The sequence below is a fragment of the Cyrtonyx montezumae genome, unplaced genomic scaffold (genome assembly GCF_038088225.1).
Source record: "Cyrtonyx montezumae isolate F1298 unplaced genomic scaffold, pur_monq_1.0 scaffold_0, whole genome shotgun sequence".
NCBI classification, from domain to species: Eukaryota; Metazoa; Chordata; class Aves; order Galliformes; family Odontophoridae; genus Cyrtonyx; species Cyrtonyx montezumae.
Genome location: NW_027071824.1, coordinates 8,749,237 through 8,766,423, shown reverse-complemented (window position 1 = coordinate 8,766,423; position 17,187 = coordinate 8,749,237). Strand labels below are relative to the sequence as shown.

Below are 17,187 nucleotides of genomic sequence, written 5' to 3'. Positions count from 1 at the left end.
AAGTTCTGAATGTAAGGCAGTCTCTGGAGATAAGCAAACAGGTCTTACAGCAGCCTCCTCCAGTAGCAATTTACAAAGACACGCTATCAAATCACAGTCACTGACATATTTCAGCGTACCCTGCTCTAAAATAAGCCTTATATAATCCATCCAACCTCTCACAATGCCTAAAAAAAGCTTAAGTCACCAGGGATTTTTAGAAAATTAATATTGAAATAAATCTCGCTGTCCTCTCTAGAAGGCATCTGTATTTTTAAAGCCACAAATGTCTAGCAAATCCAGAAAACTCAAAGACAACTGCAGCAACACAAAGGAGAAGGATCTCTTCATCTCTGAGGATGCAGTTCTCGGCCTAACCAGACCTCTGAACAAGCTCAGAACAGACTGCCACCCAAGTTGCAATACGGTGTGACTTTCAGGTGTGATATCTGTAGAAAGGCAGGCATCAAGTACACCTGTTCCAGAGCTCTTCTTGCCAAGTTTGGCTTTGCCAACACAGACACAGATGTTTTTGGCAGTAAAACCCTTTTGAACTTCCCACCTCCATTAAAAGACATCCTCATCCTTCATTTCTAGTACCTGCTGAAAGACCGAGCAGTCTGACTGCCAGAGGCTTCAGCTAACGAACAGCTGCAGAGGCCAAATTTAAGCTGATCTCTCTGAGGACTGCTGTTTCTAACACAGTGCTTGTGCCAAGTGTCAGCCTGCTTGCCACCTTCAGCACAGGCGGACGATTTTGAATTCTCAAATCACCTCAAAATGCCACCAGTGATGATTTTTGAGTTGTATACAAATGTTAAAAGCCATCCTGCAGGGCCTGTCCTGCACAGCAGTACCCGAACCATGCAGAAGGAACGTATGCTAATACCACTGCTGTGTACTTGTCTTGTGAGCACTAGGAGAAGAAACACATCAAGACTGAACAACCACATGTACCAATCATTAATGCTCCTCGCTATCCCCTCCGTTTCTAGCCTGGGGTTACCCTCAACCAACACTGCAACCTGGATGTGGCTAGGAGCAGGGCCCTCCAAACCCACCAGCAGACCATCAGTGTTTACCACTGGGAAAGAGGCTGCAGCAGGAAACACTTACTCCAGCCAAGCTCTGGGTGGACCAACACTGCCAGAGTGCACTCAGAATAGGAAAGCACCAACAGTAAACCTGGGGACTGCAGTTTCCATTTAAAGAAAATACTTACTAGCATTCACTAGTATTTAGGTGTGGCTTCCCAAGCAGCTTACATCACTTTACGCTCAGCCAAAAGAGGCTGCTGCCTCCTCTGCAGAGCAGCACATTCCTGCCATTGCCCTCTGCTTGCTGGTCCTCTAGCGAGCAGCTGGATCACTGGCCTCAACATTAACTCTTTCCTCAGAGATCAGATCTCAGGCAGAACATCTTATTCATCATCCCAAGATCTCTTGGTGACAAGCCACCTGTGAACAAAACCCTTTTCCACAGCTGAAAAACCCAAACAACAAAACCTTCCCATGCATTACTCAATCACATTCCTCAAAAAACAGCGAATCAAGAAGTATGAGTTAGAAGAATGGATTGTGAAGTCCAGTGTCCAGCTCTGCAGAAAATGAGAAAAAACATCAGAACTGAACGTACCGTGCGACATTTGAGAACAGTAAGGTAAGATTTCAAGCTCATACCATTCTCTGATCACACACAAAATTACTTCCAGGTGAAATAAAACAAGATTAAAAAATACCCTAAAGCATGGCTCATCACAAATCAGCTCTGTAATACACATCTTCTGTGAGCAATTCCTCCTAACTCCTTTGAATGCCAAGTGTTCACTCTAAGAGCTGGATCTACACCCATAGCAACAACAACAAAAAGCAAAACCAGTTTGATTTTTACCAGATGATTTTGCTTGTTCTAAAGCTCACGAGATGACCAGATCCTTCCAACTGAGGAAACACTTTTCTGTAACTACAGCCTAAGTGTCTGGTAAAGAAAGTAAAGAAAAAACAAAACCAACAACATCACAGTAAAGCTATTTAATGAAAAGAAGGTGAGCTGTAATCATCATTATTAAAGCTTGGAGGTAACAAAAATTGAGGGAATGATAAATCATGGAGAAGAAAGCTTAATACAGCAAGCTGGATAACTTGGTGATCCAGGACAGTGGAACACCAGGGACATTGTTGAATAATACAGTTCAGAGCATGAGAAGTAGTGCAGAGGAAAAGTGTTTTTGCTGAACCATGAAGTTCAAGTACAATGCTGCTAAGTCAAAAAAGTCACTTCCCAAAGCAAAGGAGTATAGTAATGAAGTACAAAAGATGTACGCACAGTCCTTAGGCATGGCATTCTGCATGATACATTCTGCATTTAGTTGTGGCTGCCACAGCTAGATGAAGGCAAATTAAAGACACAGGCAAGTTTGATTTCACTGAACCAGCTTTCTTCGTGTAGTTAAAAAAACAGAAGGGAAAAGTAGAGCAGAAAAAAGATGGCCACTACCTTGTGAGGCTTTCTATAATAACCCTGTAAGTTTATAAAATGATATTTCATTCAACTGAACAAATGCTCCTGAATTTTCTGAAGGGCAAGTGTGAAGTAAAAGCATTTGCAAGGCAGAGTATTAGAGGAAGAGCCTTTGATACACTGTACAGATCGAGAGCTAAACCTTCCTACCTCTCTGGAAGGGAATTATTACTGTAATAGAAACATTTTTGTGAGAGAACATAAAGTAGCTCAGCTTCACACATGTCAAATATTACTCTTTCCTAGCATATAACATTTATCTTCACCTCTCTTTTTCATCGTTTTTTATTTAAATGTTTTCATATCCACCACTTCTTTCACTCTGAAGTGGGGGCAGTTAGAAAGCAAACGCTCCTCTCCTATTTCTCTGCTTCTCTTTCCACCCATCTTTTCAGCAGGATGGGTAGATGGGCTTTCCATCGTATTTCTGAGACGACTGGTTTATTTTATTACCCAAATAGGTCAGCTATTATCAGATGCTCGTTTCTCATGATTCTGAATGATGCCACTCAAGAACAAGTGAGGAAACAATAACAACAAAGAAAACCAAACAAAAACGAAGAAAACCAGCACTGCTTGATGTTCAGTGGCATCAGCATCCATCAGTATGAGTGCAAAAACATAAAACCATTACTTCAGCCATCACCTTCGGGTCCCTTCCAGAACTACATGACCTGAAATTCACTAGGGAAACTTCTTACCTTTCATACCTTGTTGCCTTTGTGAGCAGAACAAACAGAATAGATCAAACCTTAAAAAAAAAGTCCTTAAAAAGCTTTATTTAAATAAAGACTGAGGCACTTTTTTTAATTTTTTTAAGAACCTACAGTATTCTAAAATTGAGGGCTTACTTGAAGCTGTCTTTTCTGAATGTGGAATGATAGGAAATATTTTTAATACATCTCACAGCTTGAGTTTCTTTTAATTTCACATTTTCCCTCCATTCCTGCAAGAATATCATCTTCATTCATTTCCCATGAATTTTCCCATGATTTGTTTCTAAACTAAAAATCTGGAAGTAATTTCTGTTTGAAGCTTCCTGCTAACCCTGAAATTTGAACTTCAGTGCAGAAATAAACCTGCTTGCCTTCATTAGGGTTGGTGTTTGGTTCTAAGTGAGTATAACTGCTAAATGATAATAATAATTCTGGTATAGAAATACCAGCATCACCCACCAATAAGAGAATGATAGAAATCCCCGATCCTCTTTTCCTGTAAGAAGTAAAAGAAATCCACTACTAGCTTAAATGAAGTCCAACTTCACCAAGAGCCAAGAAGTGCATGTGAAAAATGGAGCGACTAAAAGCACGAAGTCCCATAACTACAGACACTACTTACGTCCCAAATATCGTCCTGCCTGCAGCCCAGGCACCCCAGGAATAGTTTTGACCCCTCATAACTCCTAGTTAAAGACCCTAAAACAACCTTTCAAATCTTGTCAGTGACAGCATAACACCAGCAACAAAGACAGAAGCCATCTTAAAAATCTGTGGAGAATAACAGAACTTGAACTCGACCGTTCAAGAACTAAGTATACAGTACTGAATGCACAGGATCTTTAAAAGACAGAAATGTAGATGTAAATGTTGCTTATTCTGCATTCCAGAAATACTTGTAAATACCCCATAGCAAAATAAAGCAGCATAAGCCATCACCCTGCTGAAGTGAGCAGCCCCACCTTCTCACCCAGTCCTGGTGTTCATTCCAGTACCTTCTCTACCCACTGCTCGTGCTGAGACAGGCATCATGCATCATGCAGTCACAGAGCAGACTAAATCAAATGAAAGCTAAGTTGCTTGCTTTTTGTCTCAACATCAAAAATAAAATGAAAAATGAAAACATTTATATAAATATGATGTTGCATTATGGGTCTATTTGACATCTGAGAGACAAATTCAACACTGCTTCATAAGACAAATATCTGGGACATTCAATTTTCTTTCTCTGTGACCTTTACCTTTTATCACAGCATCTCCACCTGCAGGAGTTCCGTTTTCTTGTGGAGCCACAAGTGTTTTCAGAATCACTTGCGTTGCCCCAAATCTTGGCAGGGTGACATGCTGAAGAAATGGCAAATTATTTTTCTTGGCAAACGCCTGGCTTGTTTCCCTCCTTTTCCTAAGAAAGCCACCTTCTGGAAATAAAACAATCCATTTCCGATTGCGGCTCCTGAAATATTTTTCTAGGTGCTCCTTGAGTAATGCAAGCTGCTGGTCACGGTGTGCTTTCCCCTGGAAAAAAAGAACACTGACTAAATACATATAAATAAAATAAAATGAGTGCTTAAAAGATACAGCACGTGTCAGGAAATCATTGCATTTTGAAGATTTCTCTCCCTTTTCAGAGGCACAAACAAGCCTCTGCAACAACACAAAATATTCACAGAATCATTAAGGTTGAAAAAGATCACCACCTAGTCCAGCTGTCAATCCATGCCCACCCACCACATCTCAGTGCCACATCTCTGTTTCCTGAACGTCTCCAGGGATGGTGACTGCCCCACCCCCCTGGGCAGTCCATGCCACTGCCTCAGCGCTCTTTCTGACAGCGTTTCCTAATACCCAACCTCAACCTTCCCTGGAGCAACTTGAGGCCATTCCCTCTCATCCTTTTGCTGTTACCCAGAAGGGGTTGTCCCCACCGCACCACCACCTGCTTTTAGGCAGTAGCAGACAGCAACAAGGTCTCCCCTGAGCCTCCTCTTCTCCAGACTGAACAACCCCAGCTCCCTCACCCACTCTCCGTAAGACTTGTGCTCTGACCCCTCATAGCTTCACTGCCCTTCTTTGGACAGTGTTCTCCTCAGAGTACTGTCTGGTAGCCTGGGAAATGCCACTTCACAGAAAGGTTGTGAGGGAGGATGCAAGTCTCCAAGGAGTTCTGTGCAGGACTGATGTCCAGACAGTGACCAGGCACTCTATGTACCAGAAGCACAGACTCACAGAGTTCCCTGGTGAACTCATTAAACTGAATTCTGCAAGTGCAACCTGGGCTCAAGCTATTCTCCCAAGGTCCACGTACTACCAATACTTTCTGCAAGCCAAGAGTAACTTCATGGCCATCACCTTCCACACACACTTCTCCCCCTCAGGCCCCGTGTGGGTGACAGAAGCCAGAGCCAGACAGCAGCTACTGACAATTACTGGTATACAGGGTATAGCCAGGTGATAATTAAACCCAAAGGACCAAAAGTAGGGAAAAAAGCCTCATTAATTTCTCCCCTTTAGTGTATTAAGATAGCTACTTGACTTAAGACAGTAAGATTTGTCATTAATTACTGCAAAAAATAAGTACAGTACCTTTAACAACAGTCTCTTCTCCTTTCACCTTCACACACAGAAAAGAGCAAGCCACCCAAATTTTACAGGCAGAAATGTACATCAATTAGCATTATAAGGGCTTGGAGGGTCCAAGGTAATTGACACAAACCTTTCTCTGTGCTTTTTTCCCTTTGGGCAGGAAGGAAGATGGGAGGAGTGAGGTTGATTGAAGACAAGAAACAGAATTTTATCAATGGTAAGTTCTGCATAAGAGTTCCTCCCATATTTTTGTATCTTACCATTGAAATTATTTCCAACTTATCCTCACGGAAAACGAGGAACGAGCTCTGTCTGCTCATATTTATGGAATTAAAGAGCAATATAAAAGTTCCTCAGTTAAAGCAGCTCTTTGACACCAGACCAGGGGACTCCAGGACAGCACAGTACTTAAGAAAAGGGCAGCCAACAATAAACTTTTTGCAAGTTCAATATTACAACTTCTCAAAGCCTAGACACACTTAGCAAATAGGGCAGGTGTATAAACTGAAGTTTAGCAAACACTGTGAGTTTTAAGACGTGGCTGTAATATAGAAAAATCTACCAAGGCAATGGGAAAGAAAGCGACGTTTTACAAGTAGCCATGACAATTGGCAGATCACTGGGGAGTCCTGGAACACAAATGCACTTAACATCTTATCCAGAGAGAAGTGTCACACAGGAGAAACTCCCCAGTGACCCATTCTTGAAGGTCATGGCTAGCTGCTCAGTACCACGGGGAACAGGCTCAGCTACCTTTCCTTTAGAGGAAAGAAAGCAGCAGATTGCTGATGTTCTTTAGAGTGCCGAGCACTTTGCATCATCACTAAGACAAGTTACTGACAGCCTCGGTTCTATAAAACTTCTGAATGGGAGAAGAGAAAGCACCTGTCAGCCTGGAGCACACATCAAAAGCATTGCTGGGCTGTTGTTGCTGCTCATGAAAAGGAGGCTAACACATCTCTTTAAATCAATGGGGTGCACTGCACTGTGATCAAACTACATTATTTCAGAGAAAGAAAGAAAGTACTTGCTCATCCAAATATTAGTACAGCTTTTCTAAAGTTAGGTACAATTATTACTCATTCTAAGTATTTTAGCTTGTAGCTTTTTATCAATAGGAAAAGCAATCAAACAGTCCAGAAACATTCTATTTTCAAGCAGTCTAAAAGACACGATGACATCATTTTATGCGTGAAGTTGCAGACTTCAGTCACTATACAGAAAAAGAGCTCTTTTTTTAGCTCAGTAATGGTTTAGCTCTTAAGTGGAAAAGTAATTATAATTTCTGAATTTCACTATTAACAAACTGACAGCCATGTGTCAGTTTAACCTCAAAATGTGCATTTTGTAAATTTTAACTACTGGAATGGATTTATATTAAGTGTCCAACCCTGTTCCTTCCTGGACTCTCCCAGTACATTATTGTCTATATCTAGAAAGCTTCCATCTTATTACCTGATTTTGCTTGGTGCTTTCTAGACTTGCCTCTAGGCTTATCTCATTGTGGATTTTTTATTGCTGTGTATTAAGTATTTCTTTATTTCAGAGAAAATTAGCTTACCTTCCTCTGAAAAGTTAAAGATGTGAATTGTCTCTGCCACAGACAGTTTAAGTTCAAAAGAAAATAAGGAGAGGGAAGAATCGTATGCTGAAAGTTTGAGTCACATAACTGGCACCAGATCCGTGCTGGTCAGCACGCTTACTACATTTCTACTTTTAGAGCATAGTTTTATCAACAAATATTAAACTTCAAAGTAACCACACACACACCTCTCCCCACTCCTCCAAATAAAGACAAACCAAAAAAAAAAGGCCAACCAAACTACTGTGCCCAAACAAAAAACTCAAGCTGTAAAAAAATACTAAGCTGGATAAGCTCCACCCAAATACACACATTTCAGCAGTTATTTCTCTGTGCAACCCAACCTAGATGGGCTTGCATGAGGTAAGATACCCCAAACATTAGGATAAATCAAAGCACTGCTACATTGCCACTTACCTGTCTTATAAAGAAGTCTCCATGGATTAGTGAGACAATGCCAAAGTTTGTATACTTAAAAATATGATCCATCAGCCACATCATCTGACGGACAACCTGAAAAGGTCAGAAAAAAGAAAAAAGCTGAGCAAATATGCACAGAACAGCACGTAAATACTAGTCATGAAGAAGCAACAGAAGTAGCAAATACTTGGAAGAAAATCCTTTGTGTGTTTGTGCATCAAAGTATAAAGCAACACAAGTGCTACTCTTCTCCCTCAAGCACAGTGTGCAGCACAGACTGCCTTTTGTAATGTAAGATGCAGTTCTTCACTATTAGCCATATGCTATAGCCATTTCTACTCTGTGTTTTTATGGGAGGTGTAACTTCAAATTGTGATGGTACATCTGTAAGAAGTCATCTGCAAACTAAAACCATTTTTGATGTGTTAAAATTCCACAAAACAACACAAATTTGTGTTTAAAATCCCTAAGTGATTTAATTGTAGGTAAAGCAAGAGTGGCAGATTCTGGACTCTCACACTACCACAAGCGGAAAAAGAAACCATATCTGAGAGAAAAGGACAGTTCTCAAAGACATGAAAGGTCACGATATCATCAGCTCACATCCACGTCATAGGGAAACGCAACCTTTGAGACCATCAAGTTAAAATTAGCACTCAGATGCCACTAATGATGCTTTAGTGGAGTGCAGTACCCATATGATTCTCTGTTCCTCTATTAACTTTGGCTTTTTGACAAATATTGCTCTATCCTATTAAGTAGAAACAACCAACTTCATCTGCTTTGTTGGAAGAGATGAACAAGCTCAATAATCTGCTTCCCTGCAACAGTTTGGGTCTTTTGAGGAGTCAGCCTTACATGTACTGTGTCACCCCCAGGAGGAACAGCTGCCCAGCAATGCTGAGGCTGCTCTCCCCCCACTTGTTATGGCTGCGTGCCAGCTGGGCATTTAGCTCACAAGTTCAGATGACTGTACTTTTATCTCTAAAGTTCATCATCGATCTTCAGGGGCTGAAGTCCATCCCACCGTGTTCCAGGTGACACAGAGCTTCTAATTGATAGAATCTAATTGGTAGAATCCAGGGGTAATCCCTGGGCACGTGGTTTGTTGCCAAGTGGGCTACAAAGAGGCAAACTCCACAGCTCAATGATTACAGGTCTGCCAACAAACCTATGCAGTGGTAAGGAGTACAAAGAGGAAATAAATATTTTAACGTGTATTAATTCACAAACAACACACACACACCCATCAAAAAGGGGGAGATCAAAGGGTACAACACAATCACCTTGTTTGTAATCAAAAGGCAAATGAGATTATTGAATATTCATACTGTTCTACTACCAAAGGCAGAACAGAAAAAGCTGCAGGATCATGGTGGTGGTTTTTATCCTCAGGAGCAAAACAATGCTTATCAGAGAAGCCTCTTATCACGTGCATTTCAAGTAGGCTCAGCAAAGGCATTCAAAAATGTTTTGAACACAAACTCATAGGTGTTCATGGACAGAAATAATTTTTGGTCATTTTTTGCTCTACCCTTCCTATTTAAGCTAAATACAGGATGTAGATAATCGTTTCTAATGTTTTAATAGGAAAACTAAGTACCTCCCATTCACAGGCCCACTTTGATTTCACTCCACATAGATTTCATAACAAAGCAATCTGAACAGACAAACTTCCATCTTCAAAGCAGCTGCCTATAACAGCTATGAAACTCAGGTATGCATGTCTTGAAACTTGTACTCAAACCTCCCACCTACACGAAGTACCTTGAGCTAAAAACTTGTACTCAAACCTCCCACCTACACGAAGTACCTTGAGCTAAAAAGCATCGCTCGAGTGGTAAAAAATGTTTCAGAATTAACACAGCTTAACTGTCCTAATGAAAATAAAAGCAACTGCTATCTTGTTACTCGCAGTTGAAAACCAAGGTTATGAAGGACTTCAAGTTTAAATTAAACTGTTAAAAAACAAACAAAAACCTGACTTGTTTAAATAGTAGCTTATTGTGTAATGATTTCTTTTCCTCCTCTGGTGGTTTCGTGTTCTGTTCAAGATAAGACAATTCTCCTGTTCAGAATAAGAAGCATGCTATTTAAAAATACCTGATTCAGCAAGTTCCATCAAAGATAAACTATTCTGTTGTTCCTCCTTATTTTTAGACACATGCTAAAGCTTGTGCTTTTTTTTTTTATTAGCTAAAAAAATATTAAGGCCACTCAGGGCTCTGGACACTACTATTCCAGGAGCAAAAACTGAAACCCCATAAGGGAAACATGCAGATTTCTAAGGCTGCTTTGTTTTTCCAAAACGCCACAAGCGTAACATTCTCTGCACTGAAGGTTGTCTGCCACCTCAACACCTTATTCCAATTTTAGCATCTTCTATACACTTAGCAACACTTGTTCTATCTGAGCTGAAGCTTTTTAGCTAAGGGGTGAAATAGGATCAATATGGTTTAGACTTATACACAAATAAGGATATATAAACTAGGATACATACATGAGAGGGGGAGAGGCTCTTTAGCAGGGTCTGTTCTGACAGAACAAGGGGAAATGGTTTCAAAACAGAGGAGAATTCAATTGGATATAAGGAAGATGTCAGTCAGGGTGGTGAGGAACTGGCACAGGTTGCCCAGAAAAGAGGTGGATGCCCCATCCCTGGAGATGCTCAAGGTCAGGCTGGGGGGGCTCTGAGCATCTGATGGAGCTGTAGGTGTCCCTATTCAGTGCAGTGAAGTTGGGCTGGATGGCCTTTAAGGGATCCTTCCAACTCAAACAATTCTACGATTCTATGAGTCAATGAACTTCTATGACACTGAAACTATCAACAGTCACGATGACACACGTATCCACAGGACTATGCCCTTACAGCTGCACCTTTACCAAGATTGTCCTATGCATAACTTTGATGAAGAGAATTAAATGTGTTCATTCTACTCATTTGGGTACATACAATACAGAATACCATACACAGCTAACTTCCTCGATTTCCAAAGGAAATAAAGCAATTAAAAACACTGTTAGAACACTGTCTTGTCTAGGCTGTAGCAGAAAAGAAGAAGTTAGTCTCTTTCATCAGCCTTGAGTGCTGTTCTCATACTTCCCAACTCAAAGATTTGAGTGCTTTTGTTTATTGCATCAGTCCTGCTGGCACAAGTAACATCTGGGAAAAACTCTACAAAAACTGGTAGAAATGTAGTGTGTACATAATGTACATGAATGTACACTAAGATGTAAGACAAACAGCATCAGTTACAGGTGGTGCAGATGCAAGAAAGAGCAGCTGTTGTTGTCCTCCTTTCCCCACAGTAGGACAGCAGGGAAGAAGTACACTAAGACAGATTTTCAGCTTACCAGGCATGTACCCATCCCTCTGCAGCCTAAACATATACACCTCTTCCTTCTAATTCCCCCATAAATTTAATTTCCAACTTAGATCCTATCCTCTAGCTTCCAGCACTATACCCTTAGACATGACTGTTCTGAACATCCATGAATGAAGTGATTGACATTAGTTGCATTTCTCAGCAAGAAACACTTGAGAATGCACAGAATAAGAGCTCAAGCAATTTTGACCACATCTAGATGGCCAGTCTGGAGATGCTCTCCAAGGGAAGTTACTTCTGATTTCTATTTTCTACCAAAATCCCATAGCTGCTTTTGACTTCACGAGAAAAATTCTATGCCAATATAAAGTCAAAACCTAAAAGATATAGCCATGGTGGTTTGAATAAAGTTGGTATGAATTGCACAGAGACATACAGAGAGAGGAGGGACACAATTTATCTTCAAGATCTGCTTTCCTCCACACTAATCTAGACTTGCTCACTGAGAGCTTGCAACTGGCCTCTGAAGGCAACACAGTGGTCCAAAACCTTCTCCAAGCTACTGTCTTCCTAACCAAAAAACTCGTGTAATCAGAGCCTTGTGATTATTTGATGGATTAACACACAAAATGAAATCATCAGCACTGCACACAGATGCGGGCACGCCCACGGTTACAAGTTACAGACAGAAGCTATCCCACTCCCCAGCTGTAGCCTACCGTGCCTTTATCCTGAAGGCACATCATCAGAGTGCAGACATCACCCGTTGCTTGATGGTTCACCAGCACCACGGCTTCATCTTCCGACACCGCTTTAACATCATCACCCCATTCCATTACTAATGAAAAAGAAAAATAAAAGGTAAACTTTACAACAGTCACATCGCTAAATTCACTATTAAAAATCAAAACATGAAAATCAAAGACCTCCACATCGACTTGTAATGAAGAAACCTACATGCCACATGTGCATGTAAACTGGCACACAGCATAACATACGCTATATTAGCAAGACCGTTTTTTCAAGCAGAGGGATCCAGCTTAGTTGTAAACTGCATGCACAGAATAAGAACAAAACAAAAATACTCCATTGGTACATATGCAGAGAGATTGATCTTTTTGTGTCATTACACTATTCTATATTTAGGGTCTCTGTATTATATAAGCTTCTGACCCAACTTTCAAAGTCAACTGACTCATAAGATTTTATTTTTTTAACCAGGTTGTAAAAAAAAAAAAATTTTTTTTTATTTATTTCTTGCTAAAAGTCATCAAGTTTGTTTCATTCCTACATTTACTTTTATCAAACTATGCTGGTAAAAGCGAAACAACAAAAAAAAATCTTTAGTTGGAACATTCCATTTAAAATATTTCATTAAACAAACATAGTCATTCAAATCTAAACAAGTTAGCTAGAGGCAAGAAAATGGGCTCAGCAAACAAGCTGCTCAGAGAACAGAAACTATTAGTCACTTTTGTAGACCAGAGACTCCAGTGGCAAGAATGACATCAGGAAGAAGCCACAGTTGTTGATCATCCAGCATCTCTACTCACTAGCAAAAATATGCTGAGGTAAGGAGGAGTTAGAACTACATCATCTAGAGTAACTAAGTAAATAAAGTGAAGAAGGCCTCCTCCAGAAGAGTACAGGATGGAAAACTGAAAAAGATCTGCCATAAGGCAAAGCCTGGCCTATGCCTACTGCTGTTACCAGGGCAAAGAGACCAACGAGCAGAGCATGGCCCTTTTCAACAGAAGCAAATGGTACTGCAGCAGCAGGGACAGGACGGGGGAGGCTGGGCAGTTCCATGAAGTTCAACAGGAAGAGGAAGATGCCTTGCCTGTGCGTGTAGGACACAATTGTTTTTCTGCACTCAGGATCTCAAGTGGTTCTCACCGGGTATTATTTCCATTCCTAGCATCAAAGGAAATACATCACCTTCACTACTGGATATTAAGTACCTTTAAAGAAGGTTTTATTTATTGATTGATAGCTCTCCTTGCAGGACAATTACAGGGTTATACTTCCACTGCTGTTTCCTAAGCCATAGTTTAACTGAGGCAAAACCCACAGGCTACTCACTGAAGGTGTAAAGCAATAAACCACGCATGGCTTCCCTGTCCCTGAAGAAATTCCATTAGCATCATACATTTGAAACTTGCTGTTTCTATTAACTGCTAGCAGCACCAAAGTCAGTACTGAACTGAGAAAAACACAAGGCTGAATAGATAAAAATGTTCTATTTGGTCACAGGTAGGTGGAATCAAACTACACACAAAGACAGGAGAGCCTGTTCATCCCATTACTTTAACCCTCCTTCCTTTGACAAAAACTAAGCATGGAACCTTTCTCATTTCTCTCAATGTGAACTTCAAGAATCCCCTTTGTTCTTGTGGAATTACTATTGGATGTGACTTGTCCAGATGTCTCCCTCTAGGGAGATGTTACAATGCTGAGGAAACATCCAGGGCAGAATACAATGAATGTACACAGAATGCATTCAAGAATGGCTCCTCAGGCAGCATAACAGGCAGCCCTGAGGTTGGCAGCACCTGGGCAGCTTGGGGTGCTGGTTCCAAGAGAAGAAGCACAGAGAATGGACCGAAGCTGCAAACTCCGTGGCCAGGCTCTGCTAACACCACAGGGATCAGAACTTGGTGGTATGATAGAACTGGTAAAACAGTATAGCTGTTATCCTGAGCCAACAGGCTTCCTTTATTTTTATTTATTTATTTTTTTTAAACATGGCCCTGGGCGAACTTTGCTCACACCTCCATCCCAAAGGCTGCCTGCCTCCAAGGTGTGACTGCCCCTCGCCAACCACACCCTCTGAATTTTTTAGCCTATACTTTCAGAAGCAAAGACTTTACGCCAATCCCAACCAAAAGTATGTATATGACTATTGTCACTCCACCCAAAATTTAGAAAATAGTATAAAAATGGCTTAAAAAAAGAGGAATTTTAGGAAAGATCTCATCCCAGACAAATTGGAATGACATCAATGACAAGTGGAACCAGTCCACACAGGCTGAGTCTCTCCCTGCCCCATTGGGACACCCACTGGGTGAGCCTGACACAGAGTGCTTCCCCAGGAAGCTAAGAAACGTCTACAGATTTTACAGAAAATCTTCAATAGTCTAACTTAATTGTGACTTTCCAAAAGCCACAAAAAGTAAGTGCTAAATTTATTGAGCATCTGCAAAATAAGGTGATCACAAGCACCTAAATATTACCAAATAACACCATTTTATTTCTGGATCACTCAGCGCTACAGATACTTCCTCGGAACACATCAGTTCACACTATTAATCACTTCAAATGCAGAGTAGTTTAAAAAGAAACTGCTTTTAATCTTGTAAAGATTAAAGCTGCAAGAAGTAACGACTAAAACCAACTGAAGAGGGGAACTTGTGAAGCTTCTTTTGCCAAAAGGGGGGAACGAAAAAAGAAGTGGCATTATTAGGCAAAGTATGTGACTTGACTTGGAAATTCAGACAATAGAAAATGGGGAAAAATTAGCTTCTGCTACTACACTGAAGACTTCACCTAATCTTGTTAAATACAGCACAAGGCAAACTCCCAGCCAGCTCACAATGCACTACCAAGTTTCAGCTGTAGTAGGAAACACTCTGACAGAGTGGCCAGGTGCTGCCCGGAGAGGTGGTGGAGTCACTGTACCTGGAGGTATGCAAAAAGCACTGAGACACTGAGGGACATGGTTTAGTGGGGAAGTATTGGTGGCAGGTGGACAGATGGACTAGATAAACATGGAGGTCTTTCCCAACCTTGGGGATTCTATGGTTCTGTGATAAGACAAGGCAAAATCCCAGCTCACTCACAATGTGCTACCAAGCTTCAGCTGTAGTACTAACAAGGGGGGGGGGGGGGAGGTCCTGCTGCAGGTAAGGATGTTTGATTTAATTCTACAGCTGATTTATTCAATTAATTTTATCTACCAACTGGTGAGACTAACAGCTCAACCTCTGCACCCAGCAGACAGGAAGGAACTTAGTGAATCACAGTGATTCAGCCCTACCTCCTGAGTTCCTTTCCCCTCTATCATTTCCCCTCAGGCAATGAGACTTGCCTCTTGTGCTTAACATCACTTTTATTGCCAATTGATTGAACTGATTAACAAGGAGAAAAGAATCAGTCAGTACAAGTCCTTCACATAGCACTGCTGGATGGGAGACACAATGGTAAACCACAGAAGCGTGCGCACAAACCACTGCTGCTACCACATTTTTTTTAAAAGAAGAAAAACCTCCAAACACTGAGCTTAAACTCACAGCACCCTTTAAACTCAATGGAGGAAGAAATACCTGTCTTAAATTTCCCCTCTGCGCTGGAATTTTCAAAACAAGCCTCTTTTTCTTTAAGGAATAAATACTCGTGCCATGACAGGCCACTCCAACTGAAGACACTGAAATCAAAACCTCAGATGCATGGCAGCAGAACCAGGAACCGTGTTTTGTTCCTCTGTAACGAGACAAAAGCAGCTCCAAGGACACATACTGGTTGCTCCAGGTGCCCGAAAACCAGCAAGCATTCCCCCATGGCTTCCTTCAATTCCCAAGTCACACTCTATAACGGTACATGCCCGTGTGTCTACAGCCTTGCAATGATGAGATTTCTGCAAATGTGGTTTCACATAATATAAAGGCAGGCAGGAAAAGGAAGTTACTTTAACCTGGTTATTGGAAATCACAATAAATTCAGGGCCAGGCAAATCTGGTAATCCTGATTAGAAATGAAATCTTTTACCCACAGATGCGACACAGAAATGGCCCTGCTGCAAGAGAGACCATCTGGGACTTAGTGTTGTAGGCAAAAGGATTCTCCAGGAAAGAACAAAGACACAGCATGCAATGGCAAGGGAATGGAAGACAGAAACATTTATCCTTCCAAGTCTGAAATACGCACAAGTCATTAAAGCCAAGAACATATTTCATAAAAAGAGCTGCAAAGTGAGCTTTTTATAAACTAATCCTTGCAAAGCTTGAAGTACAAAAGCAATTAAAGTCTTTTTCACGTTGCATCTAAACCACTGCACATCTAGATGTAGCTACTGAGAGCTTTCAGAACACTCAGCTGCATAACCGCGCAGAGGTAAGTGATGCTATGAATAAAAATTCAAGCACTTCAATTGCAGTATGTCATCAGGCCAGGCAAATCACCACTCAGCTAACTAATAATGCAGGAGATTTACACTGTGCTTTTATTTTATACCTGGCCTGATGAACGGCAGCCCAGTATTCTGCTCATTGTCTAGAGGGGAAGCAGTCCTTTCTTCAACTAGCACCACGTAATCATTTCTTTTGTATGCTGCACTTTAAAACTTCTACTCTTGCCTCTTTTTTGTAGTTAGAAGGTTCATCAGTGTGTGCCCTAAGAACCAGTATTAAGTTATAAAGGTGTCAGTTCTACTTAATGCTTGGGTTTATTACTTTAAAATCACATAGAGCTTCAGCTTCTTTCCCAGTGAACTGTAAAACAGGAAAGTCTCCTGCAAGAAATTTCAGCAGCCATTAGGAAATGAGCAGGAACCAGACTTGGTTTATTTTTCTTCTGATCATGTGTAATTGCAGGCAGCCACAAAACAAGGCTTCAAGAACAATTCCAAGAAGACATACGATGGCAACAGTTAGAACTGAACAGCACCGCCTTTTGCCAACCACTTGCAAACCTTCAATAAGAAATACATGGGGTTATTAATGGATAGTCTCCTTCGTCCCCTCAAAAGTCACCCTGCTTTCTACAAGGGATTTTAACATTAGGAATTCAATAGTAATTGTGGCTCACAACAACCAAGTTTCTACATTTTTAATATTTCCCCTCATGCTCCAGCATTTGTCTTTGGGAAGTCAGACCCTTGTTTGGCCATTCCCAAGCAGGTAGTTAAAGCATGCTGCAGCTGGAGCTGCTAACTCATCTGTCTTTACGGATGGGAGTCTCCAATAGCTGGCACTAACAAGTAATTCTGTTTTTGTTTTTAATTATTTTAGGGTCAGAAGGCATTTAAAATCTCTTAAATAAAAAAAAAATAGACATTCTATCGGAA

At 41.0% G+C, this 17,187-nt stretch overlaps 1 protein-coding gene across 2 annotated transcripts in view; it reads right to left on the bottom strand.

Moving 5' to 3' along the window:
- Positions 1-17,187, bottom strand: part of LPGAT1 (lysophosphatidylglycerol acyltransferase 1) — a 49,739-nt gene that overhangs the window by 14,755 nt on the left and 17,797 nt on the right. For both annotated transcript variants that reach the window (XM_065748159.1, XM_065748241.1), the window contains 3 exons: positions 11,846-11,964; positions 7,798-7,893; positions 4,457-4,730 (listed from right to left, as the gene is read on the bottom strand). In XM_065748159.1, the coding sequence (XP_065604231.1) occupies positions 4,457-4,730; positions 7,798-7,893; positions 11,846-11,964 (489 nt within the window). The remainder of the gene's footprint in view (positions 1-4,456; positions 4,731-7,797; positions 7,894-11,845; positions 11,965-17,187) is intronic.